This window comes from Motacilla alba, chromosome 5 (genome assembly GCF_015832195.1).
Source record: "Motacilla alba alba isolate MOTALB_02 chromosome 5, Motacilla_alba_V1.0_pri, whole genome shotgun sequence".
NCBI lineage: Eukaryota > Metazoa > Chordata > Aves > Passeriformes > Motacillidae > Motacilla > Motacilla alba.
This window is the reverse complement of record NC_052020.1, coordinates 54934523-54960550: the sequence shown is the minus strand read 5'-3', so window position 1 is coordinate 54960550 and position 26028 is coordinate 54934523. Positions and strand designations below refer to the sequence as shown.

Sequence of the window (26028 nt, the reverse complement as noted above, 5' to 3'; positions counted from 1 at the left end):
TGCATCCTCGCAGCTGGCTGGAGCAGCTCACCGGGAGCACACGGTGAGAGTGGCAGTCAGAGCAAAGATGGGGACAGGAGGGAAACAGCAAATGCAAGGTTCTAAAATGCCACCCAGCTAGCAGGGAGCAGTGGGAGTGGGAGGATGTTCAAGGGCTGATGGCCATAATGCAATGCTGTAGGTCTGCTGGAGGGATTTGCTCATCTTCCCGGCCCTGGAGCTTGCAGCTGCTCAGCAGCTCCTCCCTGCACTGACCCTGCTGCTGGGGGAGCAGCATCCCAATGCTCAGCAGGGTTTGTGGCTGCCACTGCTCAGTTTTGGGGACTTCTCATGTTGAGCACTGGCAGTATGAATGAGTATTTGGACTCTTTTCTTGTTTGTCAGCAGTAACTGGAGCATTGGATAGAGAGTTTATTTTGATCAGTTGTTTTCTTAAAGCCCAGTTTCTCTATGTATGAACATCTGCTCTTCAGATACCAACAGATTAAATCACTGTATTTATAGTTAAATAAAATGTTACGGAGGCACATTTTTCAGCTCTGGAAATGTCAGATTGGCCAGCTAGGCAGAAAAGGTTGGAAGTCACAAAACTACATACATTTGGTTGTCATCTGACTAGGGTGAGGGCACTCTACAGTGGCTTGGTTGTGTACTGCAGTACCGGGGTGACAGCCATCTAGCTGATACCTGCCTTTTCTTGGGCTCTGTGAAGTGCATTCCTGAATCTGGGAAGGAACCAGAAGGAGTGAAGGGTATCTTGAAGTTTCCCGTGGAGAAATCTAGAAGCACAGTTGCTAATGCTAACTTTTCCAGCTATTTTTTTTTTCTTAGTGTTACATAAGATACCAGAAAAATAGAATTTTTTTGTCATGTTAAATTCAAGGGGCGGAGGTGGTGATGGGGAAACAACAAAGCTTTTGATCTTTCTTTAGTAAATAGGAGACTGGTTGCAGAATGTAAATGTTTGTCTTAGATGATGCTGTAAGCAGTACATTTCTTCTCTCTTCTCACAAATAAGGACAAAACCAAGTTAGTCATCAAGATACATATAATTTCTAGGATGATTCTTGTCCTGAATTAAGTTGTTCATTTTGGAGATAAGCAGCAGTGTAACAGTTGTCTTGTTTTTCCACAGACTGTATGACTGATATAATACCACAGGGCAGCTTGAGGGAGTCCTAGCACACAGAATTAAAGCCTTCTCTGGTCTGCAGAAGGCTGAGTAAAGCATTCACAGAAGTAGCATTTCCTAAGTAGACAACTACCTTTCTCTTAGATCTCTTTGGTATTTTTTTCAGTAGACAATTACCTCTAAAGTAATTCTACTTTAAAATATTGAGGGTGGATGAAGAGTTCAGTTAAAAGAGCAAGTATTACTCAAAGAAGCATACTGTTTTCTTAGACTGGATTATGACGAATTAATTGTATTTTAACATTTGAAATTAGGAAAAGGTTAAATACTCAGAATATTAATGGTAGCTTGGGGATGGGAGCAGCTCAGTCGTGGAAATAGCTTATGAAAGAAATTAATTTCAAGTATCTTCCTCTATGTTATTATTTTTTTCCTCTTTTGGTGTGTTCTTTGTTTTTGAAGGGAAGCTGGTTTGCTGCCACTGCAAAATGACTTTTTAGTACTCAAGTGCATTTTTTCTCCCCCCACAAATAAGTATAATCTGATTCTTTCTTAGGGACAGAAGAAGCAGCATACAGACTGTAGAGTGTGAAATAAAATTCTGGAAAGACCAGGTGCTAGTTAGTACCTTAATTTTAGGAAGATGTGGTATTTGTATTCGAGGCTGGGGAGTGTCAGTCCAGGGCCTGCTGATGGCAGTGGAAAAACTGATGGGCTTTGGATTACCCTTGAGTAGCTTATCGTGCCCACACCTCCCTTGGAGGGTGATGGATCCTTCCTCTGCTCTTACTTCACCGTCCAAACACGTTACACCTGGTTGACCTGTGCGCCTTAAAGGATATCTCGGTGGTGAGTGCAGTAATTTCCACGTGTGGAGGAAGGAGAAGCTGCTGCTTTGTGGCAGCTCCTGTTTGGCTGGAGTCCTGCTGACCCCAGCTGCCTGACTGGAGTCACTTGTTAAAACCAGCATCTTCGGCAAAAGTGTGTTCAGAGGTGAAGCTTTTTTACCATGGTATTAGTGATGATGGTGTAGGGGTTTGCATTAGGATGTGTGGTCTGTGCAGGAGCTGGTGGTGTTCTGGGAAGCATCGTGCGGTTGCCATCGCTTCCTGTGAGCAGTGGTGGGCATGGCAGGCACCTTTGTGCCCTTCCACGAGCTGCTCCTGACATCTCTGAAGGGAACAGATGAGAGTTTCCTGTAAATACATGTGCTGGAAACATCTGCCCGGCACATTGAATTAAAGGACTTTTCTTGATGTGCTGTCTGACCCCGTATGCCGAGGAACTTGAGTGCTCTGTTTTCCTCATGACTTCCCCCATCTTTCTCTTAAGCTGTCTTTTCGGCACATCCTTCTGAAGCTGGAGCTGTGGGGACGGGTTGGACCTCGCTTCCCGCATCTGTCCCAGCAGCTGGACCACTTCCTGCCATGAATCATCCCAAACACACTTTTTTTTTCTTTTTATTGTTTTATTTAAGGGTGAAGGCACATTTGTTTCCTGAAGCCACAAGCTAATCTAAGTAGTCTGGCAGACAAGCCTCAAATGAAGGCTGGGGTGCGAACGTGTTTGGAGGAAGGAAGCGCCTCCCATCACTGGGATCATGGGCAAGCCAGGAGCAGAGCTCTGTCCTTGTGGACTTCATTTGTGGTCAGAGGAACAGCAAACTCTATCACTTCTTGGAGAGCTGCAGCAAAACGTCTTCTCTGTTTGCACGTCAGTGTCAAACACATCGTGACCTCTGGTTTTTGGCTGCAGCTGATCAAGGGCTAATTGGCAAGTGATGTTAAGGGAGAGGGGCATAATCTTCTGTCGGAGAGGTCTTGGCTATGGCTTGGATCCTCTGTGGGACTGATGTTTGTGGCTTAGTTTTCCAGAGCTCATTGATTGCATGTGTTTCCATTTTAGCAGTCCAAAACAAGGCTTTTTTTTTTGTCCTGAGGAGCTTAGGCTAAATCGTTCCTGAAACTTGAGAGGTCATTGTATTTCATAGAGAGATGAAATCTGAAATCCACCTCCTTAATTTTGTCTTCAAAAAACCCCCCAACACTAAAAGACCCCAGCCTAAAAGCACATTAACAGCATAGTTGCTAAGCGTTTATTTTCCTTGTTAATATTCCTAGGGAAGCGTCAGATCCACCACTTGGGAAACCAGCTTCAACTCAATCAACATTGTCTGGATACTGCCTTTAATTTTTTCAAGATGGCTGTGAGCAAACATCTAACGCGGGGCAGAAAGAGGACCCACGTCATTGCTGCCTGTCTCTACCTGGTGTGCAGGACGGAAGGAACTCCTCGTATCCTTTCACAGTTATCAAATAAAATTAAATAGAAGATTCACTTTTAGCAAGTCAACTATCCCAGTCAGACCTTGTTTCAAGATGTGAAAAGGTAAGTGTTTAAGACCTAGCTTGGTCATGGCTGGTTTTACACATGGAAGTGAATGGGAGTGTTTCCTGTGGTTCAAGTAAATATGTCCCTGTCTAAATGTACAATATTTAGTATTTGATGCTATAAATGTCACTCTTCCTCTCATCACTAACTCTGAATTTCTTCTTTCACAACATTTGCTTCAAGTATGAAATTGCACTTCCCCTGTGCTTTGCTAGGCTTTATTGTTTGTGGAGTATTTTTTTTTTGTTTATTTTGTTTTTCTCTTTTAAAGTAAATGACAGTTAACCCCAAACCTCCTACAGTGTCAGCATCAAAGAACAGATTACAGTTCCAGCGGGTTTTTCATCGACATATTTGGATTTCCTTCTTCTGATACTTACAGGAAGGACAGTATCACTCCTATTTTAGTTCTTGAAAAAAAGATGTTTCATAAATTCTGAAATTTGTTCAAAAATCATACAGGAAATCAGTGGCTGGAGGTGCACACAGGACAGATTTCCAAGTGAGTACTCCTTGCTTTACCATCCCTCTTTTTGTCTGGGAGAACACATAAGCTTTAAATACGTATGACCATACAAATTAATTTGTGTTATATTTTTTTATTTCTTTTCTGTTGCATTTTAGTTGCTGGAATTCAGAGTTTAGTATCAAATTACTTCTGTTGCTCTGGCTCTGAGCAGCCTGGTCTAGTGAAAGGTGTCCCTGCCTATGCAGAGGTATTAGAACTGGATGTATTTTAAGGCCTCTTCCAACCCCCAAACCATCCTGTCCTTTTATCATTCTACAATTCTGTGTTGAGTTTCTTTCTACTTTAAAACAATATGTCCACATCTTCAGTATTCTGGTTTGATGCTTTTTCTAGATTGCTGCTCTCGTTCTGTATTTTTGCAGTTGAACAGCTTAGCTTTCCTTTTTAAGACTGAGATGATTTTTTTGTTGTTTCAGAAAATATATTCAGTATTCTAAAAGTAGTACTTTCTGATCTTGTAGTAGCGTTGTGGTAATTGTATTTGCATGTTTAAAAAAAATATGGTTTTGCAGGAATAATGGAATTAAAAGGCAGGCTTGCCTATTGCACTGGTTTTTCCTACTATAAAGTCTCCATGTGAACTTTGAGCAGTAGCACTCTATCATTGCCATAAAGACAGTGTTGATTTTAAGGTGTTACCAATATTTTGATAATATATCTTCTGGGTAACTGCCTGAAAGAGGGTGGGATTAGATTAGGTATTAAAAAATTCTTTACAGTGAGGAAACTGAGGGCTTGGCACATGTTACCCAGAGAAGCTTTGGCTGCCCCATTCCTGGGAGTGTTCAAGGCCAGGCTGGGTAGGGCTCTAAAGAGCTTGGTCTGGTGGAAGGTGCCCCTGGCCCCAGCAGGGATGTTGAAAATAAATTATCTCTAAGATCCCTTTTATGATTCTGTGTTATATTTATGCTCATGTCATGTTAAAAGTAATTCTTTTACAGTTGTTATTTGATACTTCTGAATGATAGCGCAGCTGTAATTTCCAAATCCATTTTTCCCCACTGATAGGGATAAAAAGCATTTGAAGAAATGTGGACTGTGAGAGGCAGGTAGGTGCACTGCCATGTACAGCCATCTGTGCAGCAAGTGGAGCTAACGTGTAGCAAACAAATAAAGCAAAGATAATTGACTTGTTTTTTAACCTTCTTTAAAGTATTTCAGCCTGTATCTCACTTATGTGCAAGATGTACTGATTTGGTTGACACTTAATAAATCCCTAAATGAATTTCCCAGCTTTCTTTGTTAAATGGAGATAATGCCCTGTGTGATAGTTCACATAAAAACACTGGGAGTAAAGTATGAATAAAACTGCAAAGACGAGTTCTGTCTTTCTATATCAATAATACTCCACCCTCATTTGCACAGTTACTGTGCTGCCTGGGAATGAAAAGGTTGTTGTGCATGTCCATAAAGCTCAATTTTTTTAAGTTTTTTTTTTTTTTAATCCATTCTTTAAACCTCATTTTGTAGTTGATACTAAGAATTCAACCTTGTCGCTTTGGGAGAGGGAGTTCATTTAGCTTCTGCCTGTGTTCTGCTATGATTTTGTTTGTTTTATTTTGTTTTGTTTTGTATTACTATTTAAAATCCAGTGTAGTTTAAAAAACAAAGCCCAGATAAATTATGGACTCTCGACACTGAAATACAAATTCCTTTCGGTATCTTTATCTTTTCCTTTCAGAAGTAACTTGAAAACCCAAGGGCTATGGGTGCAAATTGCTGACCTTTGAAATTCGAATCTGTTCAAGGCTCCGTAGATTAACTATGATGATCATTATCAGCGTGTTAAACTTGTTCCCAGCTTAAATCCGGCAGTACAGACCTGGGCCACAGGAGGCAGGGGTGTTCCCAGGGCCTTTGGAGCAGAGGGGCCAAGGACAGGTGTAGAGAGGATGGCCATGTGACAAAGTGCTTTAACAAGAATTAAAATCCATATTCAGGGTAAGAAACTTGCCATTGGTTGTGTTCTTCTGGAGAAGGTGCCGAGGAGGGCTTGGAAAGAGGAGCAGTACACTGAATAATTCTGTACAAAGGAGAATTACAGTGATTTTAACACTTCAACATTGAAATACACTGCTCAGCCACATTCCTGAGCTTAAAGTGTTCATCGTCATTGTATTAATTTTAGGATTCTTACAAGGAAATGTGGGAGAAATTTAGAAAAGGAAGTTAAAAGCTGAAGATTGATGAAAGTATTTTAGAGGAAAGAGGTGCTCTCTTTCCTCTAAAAATGGAGGGCAGCAGCATCCTCAGAACTGAGGGACAGCTCACTAATTTTGGGTGGCCCAAATGAGTTATCCAAGTGACTCGGGAGTTGTGGAGGCAAGAGATGTTACCTGGGAATAGAATAGTGTTAGCAGTAGAAGACTTTTTCACGTTTCTTAAAAAGTTGTGTGGTAGAAGGAGCAAACATGCCTGGGGAGATTCAGGGAGATGTAGTAAGGGACTGAAGTGACAAGAAATGTTGTGTTCTTGTGGCAGAACCAAAGGAGTGGGAAGCATTTGGAGAGAGAAAAGAGAATTTAATTGTGTCTGCAAGTTCACTTTGAGGGAGTGGAATGTATTTATCTGACATGGTTATCTGCTTAGTCTTCTTTTTTTCATAATGTACATGTCGCCAGCCAGCCTCTGTGAAAATGTAAAGAATACTTCAGCCAAGTCTACTAGTGCAGTCTGAATTATGCCTGAATAAATCTCAGCCTGAAATAGGAATACATTATGTTCTCCTTGGTTCTTATGCGTTATTTAATTAATGCAAAAATGCAAAATATTCTGGTAACTCAAATGTTTTTGATCTGAAAAAATAGTTCCACAACTTAAGGAGAAAATAAAAATTTATTATTCTGAAGAGCAGCTTTTCTTTGTAATCCTTTGGAAAGTTTTGTATGTATTATTTGAGATGTGAATTGATTTTACATCAGTTTATGGCTTTTATTAGGTTATGTGACACAACCCCCCCCCCCCCCCCCCCCCCACCCAGTGCAGCCACTTTGGCACAGCTTTTCATTTGCCTTCCTTTTTGTCAGTGTTAATGTTTTCCAGGGAAAACAGCTTGCTAACTATTAGCTGGATCTGGGAGGTGTTTCATCCTTCTGATGAGTTGCCTATAAAAACTTCAGTTTATTATTCTCTTTATAAAATGTGTCAATGTGTCTGTATTATCAGAAGTAAAGATATAATACAAGAAGTAAAAGATATAATACAAAAAATCCATCTGAATGAGACAGTGGTTTTTAAACCCTCAGGTGTGGTGCAACCTGTTGTCCATCTCCCAGGGACTGAGTGATGCTGAACCTTTCCAGTGACGTCTGACTTTGTCTGGCACTGCCAGCACTCTAGGCAGTTCAGGCTCTGCCTTTTAATTTGTTTCTTGGAATGGTAACAGCCCAGAGTTGTTTCTCTCTAATGTTTTGAGCAGCTTTTCCACCCCTGCACATGTTAGAATGGAAACAAAGGGCGCTTTAGCTGGTCTCGCCGTTCCCGAGAGAGAGAATTTGGGAAGAGCCAGGCAGGGTGTCTGAGTGACTTAGGGGCTCAGCTGTAACCTGTGGCTGCCCCAGGCTCAGTCAGAAACAATGACAGCCTGGCCAGGATTTTCCAGGTGGGATATCAGTTTGTTTTAATTTCATTCTGTTTGTAATCCTGTTACTGTACACAACGGTTAGAAAAACTGTACAACTGTCCGCTCCTTTGTGTAATATTTTCCAGTGCTACCACCTGGGTCTTTTATAGCAACATTTTACATGGTAAATGTCTTTTATCCCACACACACATACACCTTTTTATACTATTTATTTATTCTTTTCCTTTGAAGCTCTCTGAGAAATGCACCTTTAGTTGTAAACCAAATCCTGTCTTGTCAGAGCCTAGTAAATAAAACCTTTTCCACATGAGAAGAGTCCCTGCAAATTTCCCTCACTAGCTATCTTGTGTAAATATCCCTCTGTGTGCCTCTGAAGGTAAATTCAGGGCAGGTTTTTCTCCCTCCAGTAAAGCTGATCAGTCTCAGTGATGGGGGGCTCTGGGCTGGGCAGCCTCTGAGACTGAGGTTGAATTATTCAGGGGGTCTTTGGTAGCTCTTTTTTGTCAGAGAACAGAGGTGGGATCCTCCTGGGGTCAGACCAAGGCAGCCCAGTGAGGCCTCTCTCCCGAGTTGTTTGCAAAAGAACATTTCTGAGAAATGTATAAGAGGAATAAGCTCTTCAGTTTGGGTGTGGGGAGCAGAAGGCTGTCAGGAGAACCTTTGGTGCCTACAAGTCTTTCAGATGTAAACTTGAGCTGGGTGGGAAAGCACAAGGAGCTTTTCCTCCCTGGCTTCCTCTGCCCTGTGAACCTCCCTTTTGTTTGAGGGAAGATCACGGAGGCATTGCCGGATCCCAGCAGGCAAGAAGGGTTTGGGAAAAAGCTGGGCAGCTGAATGGGGCAGCACTTTGTTATTTCCTATCTGTCTGCAGTACTTGTACTTTATTGCCAAGCTATTTGAAAGTCTCCTGCTTTAATGTGTTTATTTTCATGTCACAGAAAGGGAAGTTGCGAGTATTTATCTTCATTTCCAGGTGCAGAACTGAGGCTAAGTGACACATTCAGAGTTACCCAGAAAATCTGTGATGGAATGAGGAACTGGTCTCTAATCCTTGGTTAGGCAGCAGCTCCTGGGCTGTTCTGCCATGTTGGTGTTTGCAAGAAGAGTTCAGCTAATTCCCTGCAAGCGTTAGCAGTTCTGTCAGCTTCATGTGGTCTTGGGAAGCTTTGTACAGCCTCGCCATGAGAACCTTTGATGGATACAATCTTTGTTTCTCTACTAACACTTCAAGGTCTGTCTTTGCAAGGAAAAGGGCAAGACTTCCTTTTTTATTAGAAATGAAAAATTCGATCTCCAGCAATCTTTTGACCTCTACTAAAATTTACTGGAGCCAGCAGGCCCTAGTGTTCCTGATTAAAAAGTTAACTTTTGAAATTAGGCTTTAATCAAGAAAATTTTAAAGCTGTGGTTAGGGAGGTTAATAAAAGCAGTTTCTGTTTCTCTCTGGTTAAGGACTTTCTTTTTAGTAACTGACCTTTTACTTTTTTTTTCTTAACTGGTGTTGCATTAAGAATGTGTGTTGTTCAAGTGTGGAGTGTGACAAGGACATATGAGAATAAAAATGGATTTTAAATTGCACGGTTAAAATACATTTAATATTTACTGAGGCAAATTACTTCATGTTACTGTGTGGAAAGAGATGCCAAGATCTTCGTAGTAAGTTGAATAGAATATTTTCAGTTGGAACTGGCCTACAATGATTATCCAGTCCAACTGCTTGACCAATTTAGGGCTGACCAAAAGTTGTACCATGTTGTTAAGGGCATTTTCCAAATGCTTCTTAAGCACTGACGGCCTGAGGACTTTGACCACCTCTCTAGGAACCCTGTTCCAGTGTTTGACAACATTCTTGGTGAAGAAATGTTTCCTAATGAAGCATTTGCTTGAACTTGAAGGATTGCAAAAGCCTTGTTCACTTAATTTCAAAATGAAGTCTTAAAATTGCTGTGTTTTTGAGCAGATGGATTTTAGCTGGAAGAGTTTCATCTATGAAGAAAAAATTGCAGCCTTAAATAGGGTGTGACTGTTGTTGCCCCATGTCATTTGCATAGATTTCCAAAGAGTTAGGTGTTTGGTAATGCTTGGCTTTTGTGATCATTCCTATTTAGTACCACACGGGAAAATGCTGGAGATGTAGGGAAGAGGGCAGCCAGGGACAGCAATAGAAATTTAATTTCTGCACCCTAATTTCTCCCCATCACCCTCTCCTCCAGCCAGGGCTGGATCTGTTGAATTTCAACAATAGGGCTCATGACCTGAAACCTGCATATCCAGTCTGCTTTTTCGTGGGATGAAGGAGAATCATATAATCTTTCACTTGCAGTGCTGCCTCACACATTTTTTTCCCTATAAAGCAGTATGTATAAAGCAAGTGTGGTGCTGGGAGAATCACGTGTTTTGTGTTTCCAATTGCTGGGAAAGTAAAATTTTCCTTTCCATATGCTCATTGTCATTGTATATTCCACTGTGTGCCTCTGTCCTCTTCCCTGCTGCATCCCCTTACTGCCAGGGCTGCTCGTGGGTGGGCAGCAGTGGGGCAGTGAGGCAGAAGGAGTCTCTCAGATATCTTACCTGGCCTCCAGCTGTGTTGCAGGACAGCCTGTGTTTCCTCTGGATGTCTTTGTAGCATCTGAAGTGGTGCTGGGTACTTGAATTGCTCCACTTGCGTCTGGTGCTTTGCAGTGTTTTTAATTTTAAAGAGAATTCCTTCTTGAGGAGATAATAACCTGAAGCCTTTCCAACTGGTTGTGTGGCTCTGCACCCTGGGGGACAGGGCTGGGGACATGATTAGTGGCCCTCAGGTTCTCCTCTCATCCCTTGGAGGGGAAAGCCATAAACCTTACTTGTCTGAGTCAGATGTGGCAGGAGAACAGTGAGCGTGATTGCTGGCTGGAATTATCCTGCAGGGTGCCCTGCTCTGGAATCATCGAAGCTTTCTGCTGGGAGCCTGCAATTTTAATGTGGAGATTCTGTACTTGGGTGATTTCCTTTGTTCCTTTGAGATTCTGAAAATATAAAAGGGGAAGGGAACTTTACATTGTGGTTTGTGTCAACTCAACATCTGACTGTTTAAATCCTTGTGCTAAATGCCCATCACGGATGCTGCAGGGAGGGAGGGGAAAAGCTGCTGTAAGTGCAGTAGTGATAATTGACCCACTTAAGAGAGCTGCTCTAATTTTGCATGTTACAGCATCCTGGAAATTCAGATAAGAATGTTGATCTCTCCAGCTAATAGGATTTCTAAATATATCATCCAAAAGAAGCAGGAGGACTGCAATTTTGCACGCACATGTGTGTGCTCAGGCTAGTGTTTTGTTTAAGAACTGCACACTCTGAAAATTTGCTTTTCTGTTCACTTGTTACTAACTCTGGATAAAATAGAGCTTGACCTTTGGTCCTGCCAAGGGGAGACCTGATCATGCCCCATTAAATTCACTGATGAAATTCTCACCAGCTTTTGTGTAGAGGGGTGACCAACTTTTTTCCTTTCAGGATGTTGGTACACAGCAGGTGGCTCAAATTGTCAGCTTTTCCATAATGCAGCATTAAACAAACCATCTGCAGAGATGGAGAGGGGGACAGGGTCACAAGATGGCCTGTCGAGATTACAGGTTTTGGCTGGTGTTGATAGCTTTGTTTTCCTCATTTAAGGGAAATTTTGAACAGTAGAAGTCAAAATAATACTCTTTTGAAATCCGTCTGCTGAAATACTTTATTGCTTTGCGGAGCAGAGTGTTTCAAGTCTCTCTCTGGGCAGTTTTTTCTCAAAGCACAGCACTGGAGTGGCCTCACGTCCAGTCCTGGGTGCAGTTCTGGGCACCACAATGTAAAAAAGATAAGTTGTTAGAGTGTCCAAAGGAGGGCCACGAGGATGGCGAGCAGCTGTGAGGGGAGGCCACACGAGGGGCAGCTGAGGTCTTGGGGGTTGTTGAGCCTGGAAAAGAGGACACTGAGGATAGACCTCATTGCAGCCTATAACTTCCTCATGGGGGAAGAGGAGGGGCAGACACTGATGTCTTTTCTGTGGTGACGGTGACAGGACCCAAGGGAATGGCCTGAAGCTGTGGCAGGGGAGGTTTAGGTTGGATATCAGGAAAAGGTTCTTCACCCAGAGAGTGACTGGGCACTGGAACAGCTCCCCAGGGAAGTGATCACAGCACAAAGCCTGACAGAGCTCAAGAAACATTTTGGACAATGCTCTTGGACATATGGTGTGATTCTTGAGGCGTCCTGTGCAGGGCCAGGAGTTGGACTTTGATGATTCTTGTGGGTCCTTTTGAACTCAGGATGTTCTATGACAGCTGAAAAAAAACCTTGGGGTTTACAGTCAGCAGAGCTGCTGCACCTACATTGTTTTCATTCTGGAGGTCCTTTGCCCTTGCCCATCATACCTTCCTGAGCTGGGACAAACAAGAATCACTGTTGCCTTTTGAAAGGGACAGGATTCTGGAGTGGGTTCACTGCAGCCTTTGTGACTGTGGGCTTGAATTACGTGATGTGTGGGTAGGAGAAGTGTTTGGCAACCCTGTGCTCCATCACCACGTCAGGCCTTGTGTAACTCATAAATACTCACAGCGGAAGCATCTGAGCCAGATTTTTAATGTGTGCAATACTGGTCTGTTACTGCATGCATAAAAATAATAATTAATGAAATGAATTGCATGGTCTGTCCTCTTAGTAATTAGCTTCCAGTTTGGGGTGTCTGAATGGATGAGACATTCTCATGGTTAAGATGAAACAAGGAGAGAACCAGAAGCAAGGAGCAGGAGAGATCCAAAGGCATCAGTAATTCTGGGGCAGAAATAAAAGGGACAGCCCTCATCAAAAGGGCAGCACTGAGAGGGGGTGAAGCTGAAAGGTGGTGGCAGAGGCAGGGGGGATAACCAGCAAAGTCAGGATGAGTTCTGGGTGATGGATGAGGGGAGGGAAGTGTGATGGCAGAGAGGCCACTTTCCAGGGAAATAAATACAAAGGAGGGATGATAAGGAAGGGATCACACCTCTGATGTCTTTGACCTTCAGTGATCCTTGCATGCTTGTGAAAATAAATATTTAACAATCTTCTTAAAGCTTGTTTAAAAGAGGAAATAATTAAGTTGGCTCTCTGCTTAATACGGTTTATCTCTGCATCTGAATTTTGGGGCTTATGTCAGCAAAACCAGAATTATAACTGGGTGGTGTTTTGACCTGATGGGAGCTAATATGTTGCTAACACCAGCTGAATAAAAACAGTGGGGTACAGCCGGTCATTGTGCAGCACATTCCTGCTTTTGTCAGAGGATATGCTGGATATATGTGGGATGAGGAGGAGACTCTTCCCCTTCCTTCCCTGTTTGGCCACACTCCTCTTCAGGGGAAAAAAAAATGAAAAAAGAAAAAAAAAAGAAAAAGCATTACCTGATGCTTTGTTTAAATAGATCCTGATAGCAAACATGATCAATTATGGTTGATGTTTTTGATTCGGTCACTGAACAATATTCCTGGTTGTAGCCATCACTAATATTTTATGCATTTTAATAGTTTAAAAGTCAATTAGAAAATTAAACGCTTTCTTTCATTAAAATATGAGATTGTGTATTTGAATTTTAATGCAGTAAGAATGCTGCCTCAGAACACAAGTTCATTTTATTAGATTAATTAAGATCAGTAATGCAAAATAGGGTGAACAAAAGCCAGTGCGTTGAGACCTATGAGCCCTTCTGTGCTTGCTATCTGCAAATTTAGCTTGAGGTTTTATCAAACCGTGTCCACTTTCATCCTATTCTTAAGTCTTATGCAGCTTTTTCTGTCTTGGCAGTTTTTGATGTCTTAAGAACAAAGTGAAGGTATATCAGAGAAACAATATTACCTGTCAAATTTGTTTTGTAAAAACAGGATTCATTCTCACACCTGACCTGGCCTTATATCTTGAAAGTGGTCTTGATAATGATTTCTTACATCCTAGTAAAGTATAAGCCTTTTAAAAATGGGTAAAGGTCCTTCTCTTTTTTCCTTCAGATGTTTGTCACTAGGATTTTGTTTGCATGATGCAATTTTCTTACTCAAACCTCACACTGGAATTGCTTCTCAGTGAAACATTTTTAGCATTTTGTAATTCATGCCAAGTGCAATGGAGAGCTGAGCCTTTTCTAACTTTTCCCTGTTCATCTGCCTTTACGGCGAGTCCGTGTCCTTCCTCGAAGGCAAAGAAAATGTCTTTTCAGTTCAACTGCCAGACTGGCTCAGTATTGTTGTAAGTATGAATGATGTAATACTCCATCACATGGTGGTATGTCTGCTATTTTCCCCTCTTTGAGAGACTGAATAATCTTTCCATCTCATCCAGTTTCAAGAGTCTGGGAAAATAGCAGCCTTAAATGAGGCCCAAAAGAACCAAAATCTTGATTTCTTCCAGAGCTTTTCTTTTGAAGCCAGATGTTCCCCATGTCTTCTTTATTTTGACTTGCTAATTGGAAATAGGATGTTAAAGATAACGTGTGCTCTGAAGCTTGTGTATTGTGTATTTTATTTAGATTTAATCCTTTAAATATTTGACAATAAAACATAAATTGTGGAGCTCTCATCTTTAGATCAGCTGTAAGTGAATCATTTAAGTTTTCAACATCCTTCCAGTTTGGGAGAAACACAGTAGTCTCAGTGATGTTTTGGCTGCATGTGTTAGTAAAGTGCTATGAGATTTGCTAATCACTATTTTTTAAAATGGAGATATATTGCTGTTTTTTCAATGAAGGAGCAGCTTGGCTTCTAAAAATAAAGTCTTAGCTTACTAGGCAGGGAGTAGAAATCTGAGTGCTCTTCAGATTCCTTTTGTGTTGATATGCAAGGAGGAATAGCGGCCAATATATTTTATGTTGTCATATATCATAATGGAAAGCGAATTTTGAAAGAGGGGAGATATACAGACTGAAAAAAAGAAGCCTTTTAGTGTGGACAAAAAATAGCATGTAACTTCTACTGGGCTACAATATTTTTAATGTGAAGAGAAGACTGTGCATTGTAAATGCACATTCAGCAACATGACGTGTACTAACCGAAATGGAAAAGTCCTTATTACATAAAAACCAGAACTCCAAACATTGCCTCTGTCTTATTGTCAGGAGAAATTCTCACTTTATCTGTTTTACAGTATTTTGCCTTCTGCAATAGGTCTTTTAAACTTTTGATTGTGCCTGTAGTGGCCTTGCAGCTTCCAAGGGAAAACAAAGTTGGTTTTGTCATTTCAGGGGCTGTAATGTGTGACACAACTCTAGGGCAAACGAGGAGCTGGTGTTTCAAATTAGACTGCAGAAAATTTGAGAGGTTACCTGAACCTGCTTGTTTCTGAGAAAGCACCACTGTGCCCTTGCTTTGCAAGGATTTCACCTTGTTCTAGTTCACTTTCATTAAAAATATTCTTTTTTTCTTTCCTTAATGAATCCATGGCTTCAGAGTAATGCAGATCTGCCTGTCCATCTCTGAAGGCTGTGAGATTATAGATGCTTTTCTTGCTTTTGGACAAAAGAGCTGGACTGTCTAAATTGAGACTATTTCTTTTGAAATTTGCCATTGAAATCACCAGTGGACCATCCTTGATCTCGAGGGAAATGAGGACAGAAATGCAAAATAATTTTTAGTCATTACTGAGGAAGTCTTCTTTTAAAGAGACATTGGGAGGTTGCAGCTGCTGCCTGTCACTTGGAACCTGGGATCAGACAACATTCAATTTATATTTATCTCGGTTCAAAGTTTGGTTTTCCCATGTGAGTGCTTTTAACTTCTGCAGAATCTAAGCTGGATTTTCTTTTCCATTTGAAAACTTCTGGTCCTTAAAGGATCAGTCTTCTAGAGGATGCACCAGCTGGACTGCATCTGTGCTGCTGTCTCTGAGGGACTCCCAGATCACTGCATTCTTGTCACATCTGGAGGACCCAGTTCATTGCCAATAATTATTTCCAGTGCATATTCAGATTATAGTTTTTTCAGTGGAAAAATATTTTTTGTCAATGCCCAGTTTAATATTAATTATCATTCACCTTGACTCTAAACTCTCCCTGTGGCAGAGGAAAGCAACTCAAGTGTTCAGTGCTGCTGCTCTCATTCCTCAGACTTTGAATGGGTGGCCTCAGTGTCTCAGCTGTTTCTCACAGTCATTCAATGGTGAAACAAGAGAATGCTCCAGTCCTTGATTTCTGCTGATAGTGTTGGCAGCCCTCCCAGCAGAGCTGTGAATTGGTCACTTTTCCTCCTGTTTCAGCTGGAGAATTTGGGAACACCATCAGGAGCCCAGAGCAGTGGCTGAGAGGTAATATCTACAATGTGAGGGCAGCATCAAAAAAAGAAGCTTCAAAATGTAGCTTGCAAAAGTGTTTTATTACAACAGTCCTTCCTACTGACAGGCTCTAGGGTAGGATGAAAGACAATACAGTGTATTTTCCACTGTTTCTCCAGAAGTCAGAGGTGTGATACAGGAAAATGTTTGTACAGGGTAATGTATCTGAAAGTGGTGAAATACGTAGAAAAGCCTGTGCCCTATGCAGGATTGTAGAATAATGTAGATTAGAAGGGGCCTATGGAAGTAATTTCTCCATTCCCTGCTTACATGCTCAGTAGATTCCTGAAGCCCTGCTCTGGGTGGATGTTGATTGTCTTTAGCAATGGAAATGTCATGTTCTCTCTGGGCTTTACTACCATCATCCCAAAGGGTTTTTTTCCCAAATATGTAAACAGATTTTTTCTTGCTACAGTTTGCTTCTGAGAAGAATTTGACTCCTCTGTAGCCTCTCATTAGGCAGACAGTGTTAGGTGTCCCCTAAAGCCAGGCTGACAAGCCAGGCTCTCAGCTTTTCCTTGTCAATCACATGTTCCAGCCCTCAACCATGCCAGTGTCACTCTGATGTTGTACTGGAGAACCCAGATCTGACCAAGGCTCTCCAGGTGCAGCCTCACAGGTAGTCAATAGAGGGGAATATCCACTTCCCTGGACTGCTGGCTGCACTTCTGCTAACACAACTCAGTACCTGTTTGGCCTTTCTCCATGCAAGAGCCCAGTGCTGGCTGCTGCTCAGCTTTTCTGTGGGACATGCAGCTCCTTTGTGCCAGCTCTTCTTTCCCTGCTCAGCCCCAGCCAGTGCTGTAGCAAAGGGTTACTCTGTCTTTGCATGTGAGGCTTTTTAGGAAGTTGGAAGACAGATGCAGCTCCCGTCAGCCCAGTTCTCCAGCCTCCTGAGGTCCCTCTGAGTGCAGCCCCACCCTCTGCTGCAGGACTGCTCTCAGCTCGGTGCCATCTGCATACCTGCCTGGGTGCCTCTGCCTCCCTGTGTCACTGCTGGTGGAGACACCATTGTCCCCAAGGGATGCCTGCGGCAGCTCTCTGCTAATCTCGCTTTGTGCTATTAACCACAGCCCTTCAAACCTGGCAGTGCAGCCAGTTTAATGCTTGCCTGGGCCAGCAAGCCAGGCCGTGATGTCTCAACAACTTGGCTTTGGGAGCACCATGGCAGACCACGTGTCCAGCTTTGCTGAAGTCACAGTGAGCAGCTTCCATTGCAGTGCCAGTGTCCCTGAGCTGGTGTGGCTTGGGGCCATGTAGACCTGATGGGTGGGTGGCACTTTGCACAGGGGTGCAGCTGAGCTGTGTCTCTGCACAGAGCAGGTCTTTTGGCTGGTGCTCTGCATGGGGAATTTGACTTTGCTCAGAGTAGAGCTGTCTGTCTTCTGATGGACAACACAGCAGCTGCTCATTATTTAATTTCAGGGTTTTGTTTTTTTTTTTTAAGTAGTGGTGACTAAAACCTGTTCCTGGCTTGTACAAACCCCAGATTCACATCTGTAAGGGGAGTCAGGGCCAAACACTGCCCATTCTCCTTTTGAAGCTGCTGCTGCTGTGCAATCTGAAACACGGGAATTGTGAGGCTGGGAGAAAGGCAAACAAATGGAATCTTTTGTAGGTGAATGGCCAAACTTAGAGAGGGGGTGGGTATACCTAAGTTAAGCTTCTTTCTCTAAAGTTACTCCTGTGTGTTTCTTTTTTTACAAATGTATTAATTATATATTATTCTCTTGACTAATGCATAAACAGCTGTGGCAGTGGGACTCTAATTCCAGTTTGCCTCCTCCCAGCTGAGGGTCCTGTTGGTGGAGGTGTAGAATTTATAGTTTATAGAATTTATAGTTTTATGGAGAAGGTCAGTATTCTCTTCTTCTGATTGGAGAAACCGAGGGATAGAAGGGAAGCAAAATAACTTGTTCATCAAGATGTAGATATTTTTGTGTCCTGTGTGCATCTACACCTCTTACTGCTGCCTCCCATAATGTAGGAGCTCTGTTGTACATATTGCTTTGAATTTAATTTTTCTAAGATGCTGGACTATACTTTTCCAAGTATATTGGCTAAATACATTGGAATTTTTAGCTAAAATTTCCAAGAGGAGCAAATTCTGAGCTTGTTAGCTAAATTCTAGGCTGACTTTATAAATCTCACTGGTGAGAAAAAAGTTAATTTTTTTTCTTTTGAAAGCTTTGCAAATATGACACAATCAGTGAGCAGCTGTAAACATGAGACCCACAATAGCATTCTCAGTTGTTCAGAGCAGAGCTGTATTTTAGGAGCTTGCCATCAGCGTGCTGGATAATGTTATTTGAAATCACACTGCTGGGTTACAATAAAACTGCTGCAAGACGCCGTGAAAGGCGTCTAAGGAGATCTTTCCCAGCATATCACTGGCAGTTTTTATTTTCCCAGAGGCAGATGATATGTACATCATTACTGACTTTTTTTTTTTTTTTTTTTTTGCTTTCTCTCATGGAGAATTCCAGCCGCTGAGATAAGTTTACAGCTTCTTAAAAACTGATAATGACAGAGCAGTCTCTGTGCTGTAAGAGAGACCTGAGATAAGTGCTTGCCATTGCTGCAGCGTTCAAAAGAAGATAATAAAAGGATAAAAGTTTAAAATGACACTTCAGGAAAACACCTTATTTTCCAGCTTGATTAAAGCTATTTAATGAAAGTTGTTAACTTTTAAGAATATGGGAAATACCATTTGCAAGTAAATTAACTTCAGTATGTTCACTAACTGATGCTGTGCAACTTTGTCTTAAGATGCTTTGAGAGTCCCTACCTAAGTGAGGGAAATATTGACAGTAATGCCAACAGAATTCCAATATCTTTGACAAGTGAATTGTACCAGATTTCTTAATGAATACCCAAGTTTTCAGTAGGATATCAGTGTGGATATTCTGTCCCCTTCCTACTGTTCTCCCCACACACCTTGCCCCAATAGAGTTTTCCTTATCCTTAATGATCCCTTCATAAAGATGTGTAACCAATAAAAAAGGAGTTGACACTCACTTTATCTTTTTTTTTAAACACTGAAAATTGATATGTGTGCTTACAAAGCGATTTTAGAGCAAAACGGTGCAAAATCAAATTAAATATTAAACTGAATAAAGGATTTTAAAGTTATTGTAGGAGGTGCTTAGCTATGTGTGTTGGATAATAGAAGCATGAAAATTAGGACTGTCATACTTGAAAGGAAGGACTGAGTCTGTGATATCTCTTGCATCTCTTTATTGTAAGAAGTTCAGGATATCTCTTAGCTTTTAAACCCTTTTGCATGTTTTGCACAGGGGGACAGATTTCTTTGTTGATTTGCATAGAGAGGCTGTAGCTTGGGTCTTTCAAAGGCAGAGAGCTGGTCTGAAAAAGAATTGTTGCCCATAAAGTTAGTCGCCTGCTGGGGTATTATAGCTGAAATACATTGAAAAGCTTATTTCTGTGACCTTTTGGGGAGACTTGGGAACCCCAGAGTCAAAATGTGCATTATAGTAGTAAGATAATCAGGATATTTCAGAGCATTTTACCAAGGAAGGGGAAACTGTTATCTTCCTTACAAAAACATTATAAAGGATGGAATGTGTTTTGTCGGGCAGTGGCAAAAATGGAAACAGAAATCCAGAGTCCTGAGGCACAGTCAAGAGTCCCTCTGGGTTTTATGCCTTTCAATTTCTTGGGAAAGATAGATTCCCAAAGGGAAGCATTTGTTTCCCATCCTTTTATGTAGATAAAATACAAAGTGTATCAAATGCCTGTGACTGTATTTTCCCTGCTTAATAGATCACCTCAAAGATTTATTCTTGTAATTTTACTCTCTGAAAAGTTAGCTGCCTTTAAAATCTCAGATATGCAAACTCCTCCCTCCACCTGCTCTATTATGCTTGTTCAAGGACCAAATTTAATCTTGTTCTAGAGACAAGCTTTTGAGATATAAATTTGTTTTAACTTTAAAATCCTGTATATTAGGTCCTTGAAGAGAATGTGTCATGTTGAGAATTGTATTCATTTCAAAGTATGATGCATCACTTTTCCCTAGCCCTGAAAGGTATTTTAAATTGGTATTTGGTAGTTTGAAAGTTAGAAAAGCTGTTGCAGTTCTTCTGGGATTTTTTATAGTTCTTACTGAGCTCTGCTCTGTTGGGCTGAACAGAAAGTATCAGTGGAAGTGTCTTCTTACCCTGCCAGTGACAGCTAAAGGCAATCTCTCACTTGTGCATTGCTGGGAAGTAGAAGTGAAGATGTATTTGTATATTGCATCTTGTCCATAGGTTGGTAATTTCAGACGTCCTAACTCAGTGCTTCTGTCTGTTATCGTATCCCAAGATACCTGGGGAGCTGTCCAAGGAGGTAATTTGAGTTTTCTCCTCTCCTATTGCCCAATACACCTCCCTTGAGCACTCTTCCAGTGGTACTCTAAAGGACAAGATGCATTATTATATAATTTGGTGAAATGCTTTATCAGTAACTCGTTTGGGATATGCTGCTATTTCTGAACCATAAGGCAGCTCTGTAATACAAACCAAATTGAGCATACCTCAGTGCTGGTATGACTTGCGTGGTTTTCTGCTACAGTGAGCACGCAGGAATCTTTTTTTAGGTTTAGTGTAGGCATTTCTTAAGTTGAAAGCATGGGCTGAGGAATTTTCAACCCACCAATGCAGTGCATTAGTTCAGCTTCATGGATTTATATTCATTTTATTGATAATACCTAAAGCAGGCTGCTTTGAGGAGTTCAGCCACTGTAAAAGTGGGGTGTTGTCCTGACTTCCAGGCTCAGGTGAGCTTGTCCTGAGAGCCCAGTTTCCAGCTCCACACTGAGTTCAAGTTCTGTAAGAAACACAGGGGATTGGGGAAGTTGCTGTGAGTTACTGTAGTGCCTCTAATCAAACTTTGATTCCTGCAAGAATAGTAATTAACAGTTTGGAGGAATCTGAGGAAGCATTGCTCCAACCATTGCCCCAAGAGAGTGCCAGCCATGAGTGGAGCCATGACCTGACATTTTCCCAGTGAGTGCTGTGGGTGTGGGGGAGGCTGAGATGCTGAGAGCTCTTCCACCTGCCCAGCTGAGGTTTCCTGATCAGCAGGAACACACCACTGGGGGGGAAGATGTTCCTGTAGTGCCCACTTCCAGAACACAAGGGCTCCCTTTGGTGCAGTTCAGGTAATGAAAGGTTTCTGCAGGTGTGTTCCTGTGGGCATCTGATAGAGAAGGGTTTGTCATTGTGTTATGTGATATATGCAGAGATGGTTCTCTAAAGCCTTTGAGAGTGGGAAATTTAACACATCCCATTGTTGTACTTCCCACCAAAGGCCATTAAAGAGCCAGCAGCCTTGGAAGGGCAAGGATGCAATTAATTCCTTTTGAAGCTGTATTTTCTCTTAAAACAAAGGCTCTAGTGTCAGAATTTTTTTTTCCTAAATGAGTGGCAGTGTTTTATGTGTATGATATTAGATCATGCCTATGCCTGTATAAATCACGTCAACTGATCCTGGCAGAAAAGCAGCATCTGAGTTTGTGTGTGTGTCCCAGTGCAGGGACAACAGCTGCCATGCTCCCATCCCAGCAAAGGTCTGCTGAGATAATTCACCCAGGAGCACTTAATACCAGGGCATTTGCCTCAGTAGGGGTATGAAAGCTAAGATGTAACACTTGGCTTCTGGCGTGGGAAATGTGAACATTCTGTGTCCACAGAATTTGGTTTTACCCTGATTTAATTGAGCACTGTAATGCTGCTTTTTAAGAAATATAGGTGAGTGCTTACTGGGGATAAAACCAGAGTGGTACTGTGACAACTCTGACACAGGAACTGTGTTTGTTCTTAAAACAAGGGAGGTTTTATCAGTTTTATAACATTTTGGGTTGCTATAAAGCAGTTACTCTGCAGTAACTGCTTACTTGTTTTTTCTCCTTACTTGTTTTTTTTTTTTTTTTTTAGGCTTCTCTTTCAGATAAGGTAGGTCTTTGTGTTTTGGAGCAAGCTGGGGAAAACTGTGCAAACTTTAAAGAGAAATTTGAGAAGGCGGGATGGGTGACGGAGAGATTGTCTGAGGCTCTAGTTTTGGAGAATGTGTTAAGCCACTGTGAGCTGGCGCAGCCTCAGAAAGAAGTTATCTTGCTTTGGCCTTGCTTTCTCAGTCCTCCCCCAGTCCATCCCCTGCCTTCTATCAGCCCAGGTGTTGATGCAGTTACATGTGAACTGGGGAGTTAATCCAGCTGAAAACAGGCAAAAAGACAAGCCTGTTCATTTCAGACAGTTCTGTGGCTGGTTTGCCAGGTTGCTGCACAAATAGCAGCCATGGGGAGGGGGTGGTAATGAGCTGCAATCCAGGTAGTTATGGCAGATTTTTTTTTCATATTTTCACATATTTCCAAACTCTTGCATTTGGAGTTTTCTGAAAAAGCTGATGAGTGCTGGTTTTCCTCTGCCACCTCTGAGCAGGCAGTGATTTTCCTCTGCTGGTTCTCTCAGCCAGCTGCTTCACATTTCCAAATGTGTGCACTGCTGCTGTGCTGAATACTTGAGAGCCATCTCAGAATAGTTCTTCTAACTCTGCACCTCTGACTTCTTTGGAACTTTTCTTTTTCTGTTGGTACAAGAGTCATAACCTTTATGGACTTTGTACACACAGAAAAGAGAGAGAACTGAGCTCCTTTACATTTACTTAAATCTTTACTGTCAATGTCCTCCTTCCCTGCTCCTTTGTAAAAGCCTGCTTTATTATCAAATTGTCACTCTGTGCAGATTTTTTGGACTGTGCACTTTCATACCTGCTTGTGTTTTCTGCAGTAATTTTACAATTTATTCTGGTTTATTTTTCCCCTTGCAGCTTGAGCTTTGCTCCTTTCCTGCTGCCTCTCTCCCATTCTCATCTGCCAGCCCTGCTCTTTCAAGTTCTTCCTTAAACCTTGCTTCTCCTAGCAACCTCTCTTGTTTTCCCTTGCCAGTGCTTGTTCAATTTACTGTTCAGGGGATGGGGTCTCTCTTTCTTGTTTGGTGACTTTTTGTTGTTTGAATATAGCCAACTGTTATTTATACATGGCCACATCATTCAAGTTGAAGATTAACCTCATGTCTCTCAGAACTTTTAAATTAATATTTACATTTTCATTCTATGCCTAAATTTTCTTTCCCCTAAGCAAATATACTAACTAGATTATCTTTCAAGGGCTTAGTATGGATATTCTTTGCATATTTTATCCCTTTGATACCCTGTATAATTGCAAGTTGACTGTACAAGCATTCTGAGTCAAGAAATATATTTTTTAATTTTTTTTCCTGTTGTGTTGCACTGTGCTATAAATTTATATGTGACTATTAAAAATTTACATGTGACTGTGTAAATACTTGGCACTACCCCACAAAGCAGGTTTTTTAGCTGAAGTCAGTAACACTGGGAGCACAGCTTAGCCCCTGTTCTTTGAAGACCACGTTCTCCAAGGGCAGCATTTCCAGAAGTGCTGAATGCTCCCTGCATATTCAGCCAGCCTGGGTGCTTTGGAAAATGTTCCTCTAAATGGCAATGACTCTGAAGACAATTATTGAGAAAAAAAAGCTGCAGCATTAATTTAGGAAAGAGTGAACTGTGCGTGTGCTGGAGTCTGAAGCTGATGTAGCTCACAGGGCTTGGATCCCTCCTGTCTGCAGCTGCTGGAGAGGCAGGTGGGGAGAACTGGAGTCAAAGGCTGTTCAGGTCTTAGGTGAGCCAAAAAGCCCCCCTTGTAACCCTTCCAGTTAATGCCACGGGCTCAGGCAGGCTGAGTGCAGCCCCAGATGCCTTTGATCTGCCTGGTGCTGGCACGATGCTGAGTTACTGCTGCTGACTTTGCCTTGGCTGTGGAGGCAGTGAGGCTGCACGTGCTGAAAGAGAGCTGCTGCAGAAGCATCCTGATAGACGTGGGGAAGGAGTGGGGCATTGCTTTTTGTTTTCAAATTGGGGATTTTAGAAGGCAGAATTTAGAGCAATACACTTTTTTGAAGCACAGTCATACAGCTGTGTGCAAAGAGGAAAAAAAAGCCCTCAGACCAAAATGCCGTTCTTTTTTTATCATGCATTAATCTACACATAAATAAAGATTGCTTTTCATAAAAACAGCATTTGTGCTTAGCAGTTTCATTTGTTAAGTGCTGTTTTTATTTGTGTACTCGAGTGCAGCCTGTGCTGTGTGGACTTCTTTGCACAGGCAGAATTGGAGACTGAAGAAATTTTGGAAGCTGGCTCTGTGGGAATTCAGCCTTGAGGCAAAACTTTCATTAGAGTTGTCAGAAATGAGTTTTCTACAAAAGAATTGAGTTTGGGCATTATTTTCTAATTGTTTTAGTTGGGTGTCATTGGAAAGAGAAATGTTTACTTTAAACAATTAGCACTGTCAGTCAGTCTCAATTAATAGCTAATTAAAATGGTGAAAGTTTGTAAAGCAGCAGAGGTATAATCATGATAAGTCATAATCAGAAATCATATGGCGTATGAAATTATGGATGGGGGAGGTTGTGAATTGGGTGTGGATCTGAAAGGCTGGAAAATGGGTTCTGGGCCAGACAAATGCTGTCACTAGTTTTTCACTCTGGTATCACCCCACTTCTATGTTCAGCCTCTCTTTTGTCTTTTCTCCATGTGTTTGTTAAAGAAAGTGTTTCTGGGAAGTTCCTGTTTGTTATGTAGTTTATCCAGAACACTGAGACTGAAATTGCAAATATTTATTTTTGTTAAGAACTAGAGAAAATTTTGTTGTAATATTCAGATTTTTTTTATTTTGCTTTTCAGACATATTTCCTATTAGGCTTTGCTTTTTTATTTGCAACCAGTTGAATTGCTGCTGTTGAGTACAGAAAGTGAGATTACGTTTAAATATTTTGTATGTTTAATGGATCTGGTTTTAGTTTTTGTGAGAAACAGAAAGCATTTTAGCTTAAGCTGAATAAAGGTGACACTTCATTACAGTCAGCAGAACTTTTATGGATGTCACATTTCTCCTGAGTGGCTCTCCTGAGTCACAGTTCCTTGACACCAGTCCTCCTTCCATGGTATGGCTGCTTTTGTAGTAAGCTTGTAAAAATAAGTAAAAACTGGTCCAAGGGTAACTTACAAAAACTAACTAAATAACTGAAATAAAAGCTAGATCCTTTGTCTTCTCCCTGATTCTATCTGTGTCTCCCAGATCCAACATGCTACCCAGTGGAAGAACTTTGAAACAGTAGCATGAAATAATCTGAGGATTTCCTGATTATTATAGATTGTCAGACACTAAAGATTTTAATTTTTTTAAGATTTCTTTAGGAGGGGTAACAACTGTATTGTGAATGATGCTTGTTATTTTAAAAGCGTCTTACACAATTTATTCCTGCAAATGGCAGATTTGCCTCCTGCTAGATGTTATTATTGAAAATCAGGGGGATTTTGCTGCGCAAGTACTTCAAGATTGCTGGAATATGTAAAATGTAGGTCTCTCTGAAGTACAAATGCATGCTTGTTTTGGTATTTCGGGTTTTAGGTTTCCGGTACTATTCATTTCTTCATGAACTTTTGTTTCCTCTGGTGCTGAGAATGAGATCATTATTGCTGTGAATCATGGAGTTCTCATATTATCCACATTATAAAGGCAGAAAAGGAACATTTTGGCTGCTCAGTCTGACCTTTTGCATCATGTTGGCCAAAGGATTCCCTTGAATTTAATTTTTTTAAAATAATGCCTTTAGACTTGATTTAAACATTTAGACATTTCTAGTGATGGACAGACAGTTGCATACCTTGGTGAAACTTGCTTAAACAATTAATAGCAAAGGAAAAGCAGTTTAAACTGATAATGCTTTTTCTTTTCCATTTATTTTTTTAACTTGGGCACATTTGTAAGCTAAGTCCCCTTGTACCCTGTTATTTGCATGGGTATATCCACAGTACCAGTAGCTTTCCATCCCTTCAGGAGCTTTTCCATGTGGGTAGCAGTCTCCATATGTAAAATGATCATTGTTTTCTTCCAGCCTCAAAGAAAACATTTGTCTTATGATTGTATAATTTTTGAATACATATTGAGTATTATCTGCTGTTTTCAGCTGTTGTTGTATGTTCTCCTGGACTGTTCCAGCT

The 26028-nt window shown here is 41.4% G+C and overlaps 1 protein-coding gene across 1 annotated transcript in view; it reads left to right on the top strand.

The window, feature by feature from the left end:
• BRF1 (BRF1 RNA polymerase III transcription initiation factor subunit) overlaps positions 1-26028 on the top strand; it is a 172628-nt gene that overhangs the window by 39771 nt on the left and 106829 nt on the right. The window contains exon 3 of the mRNA XM_038139811.1: positions 3253-3426. Within this exon, the coding sequence (XP_037995739.1) occupies positions 3253-3426 (174 nt within the window). The remainder of the gene's footprint in view (positions 1-3252; positions 3427-26028) is intronic.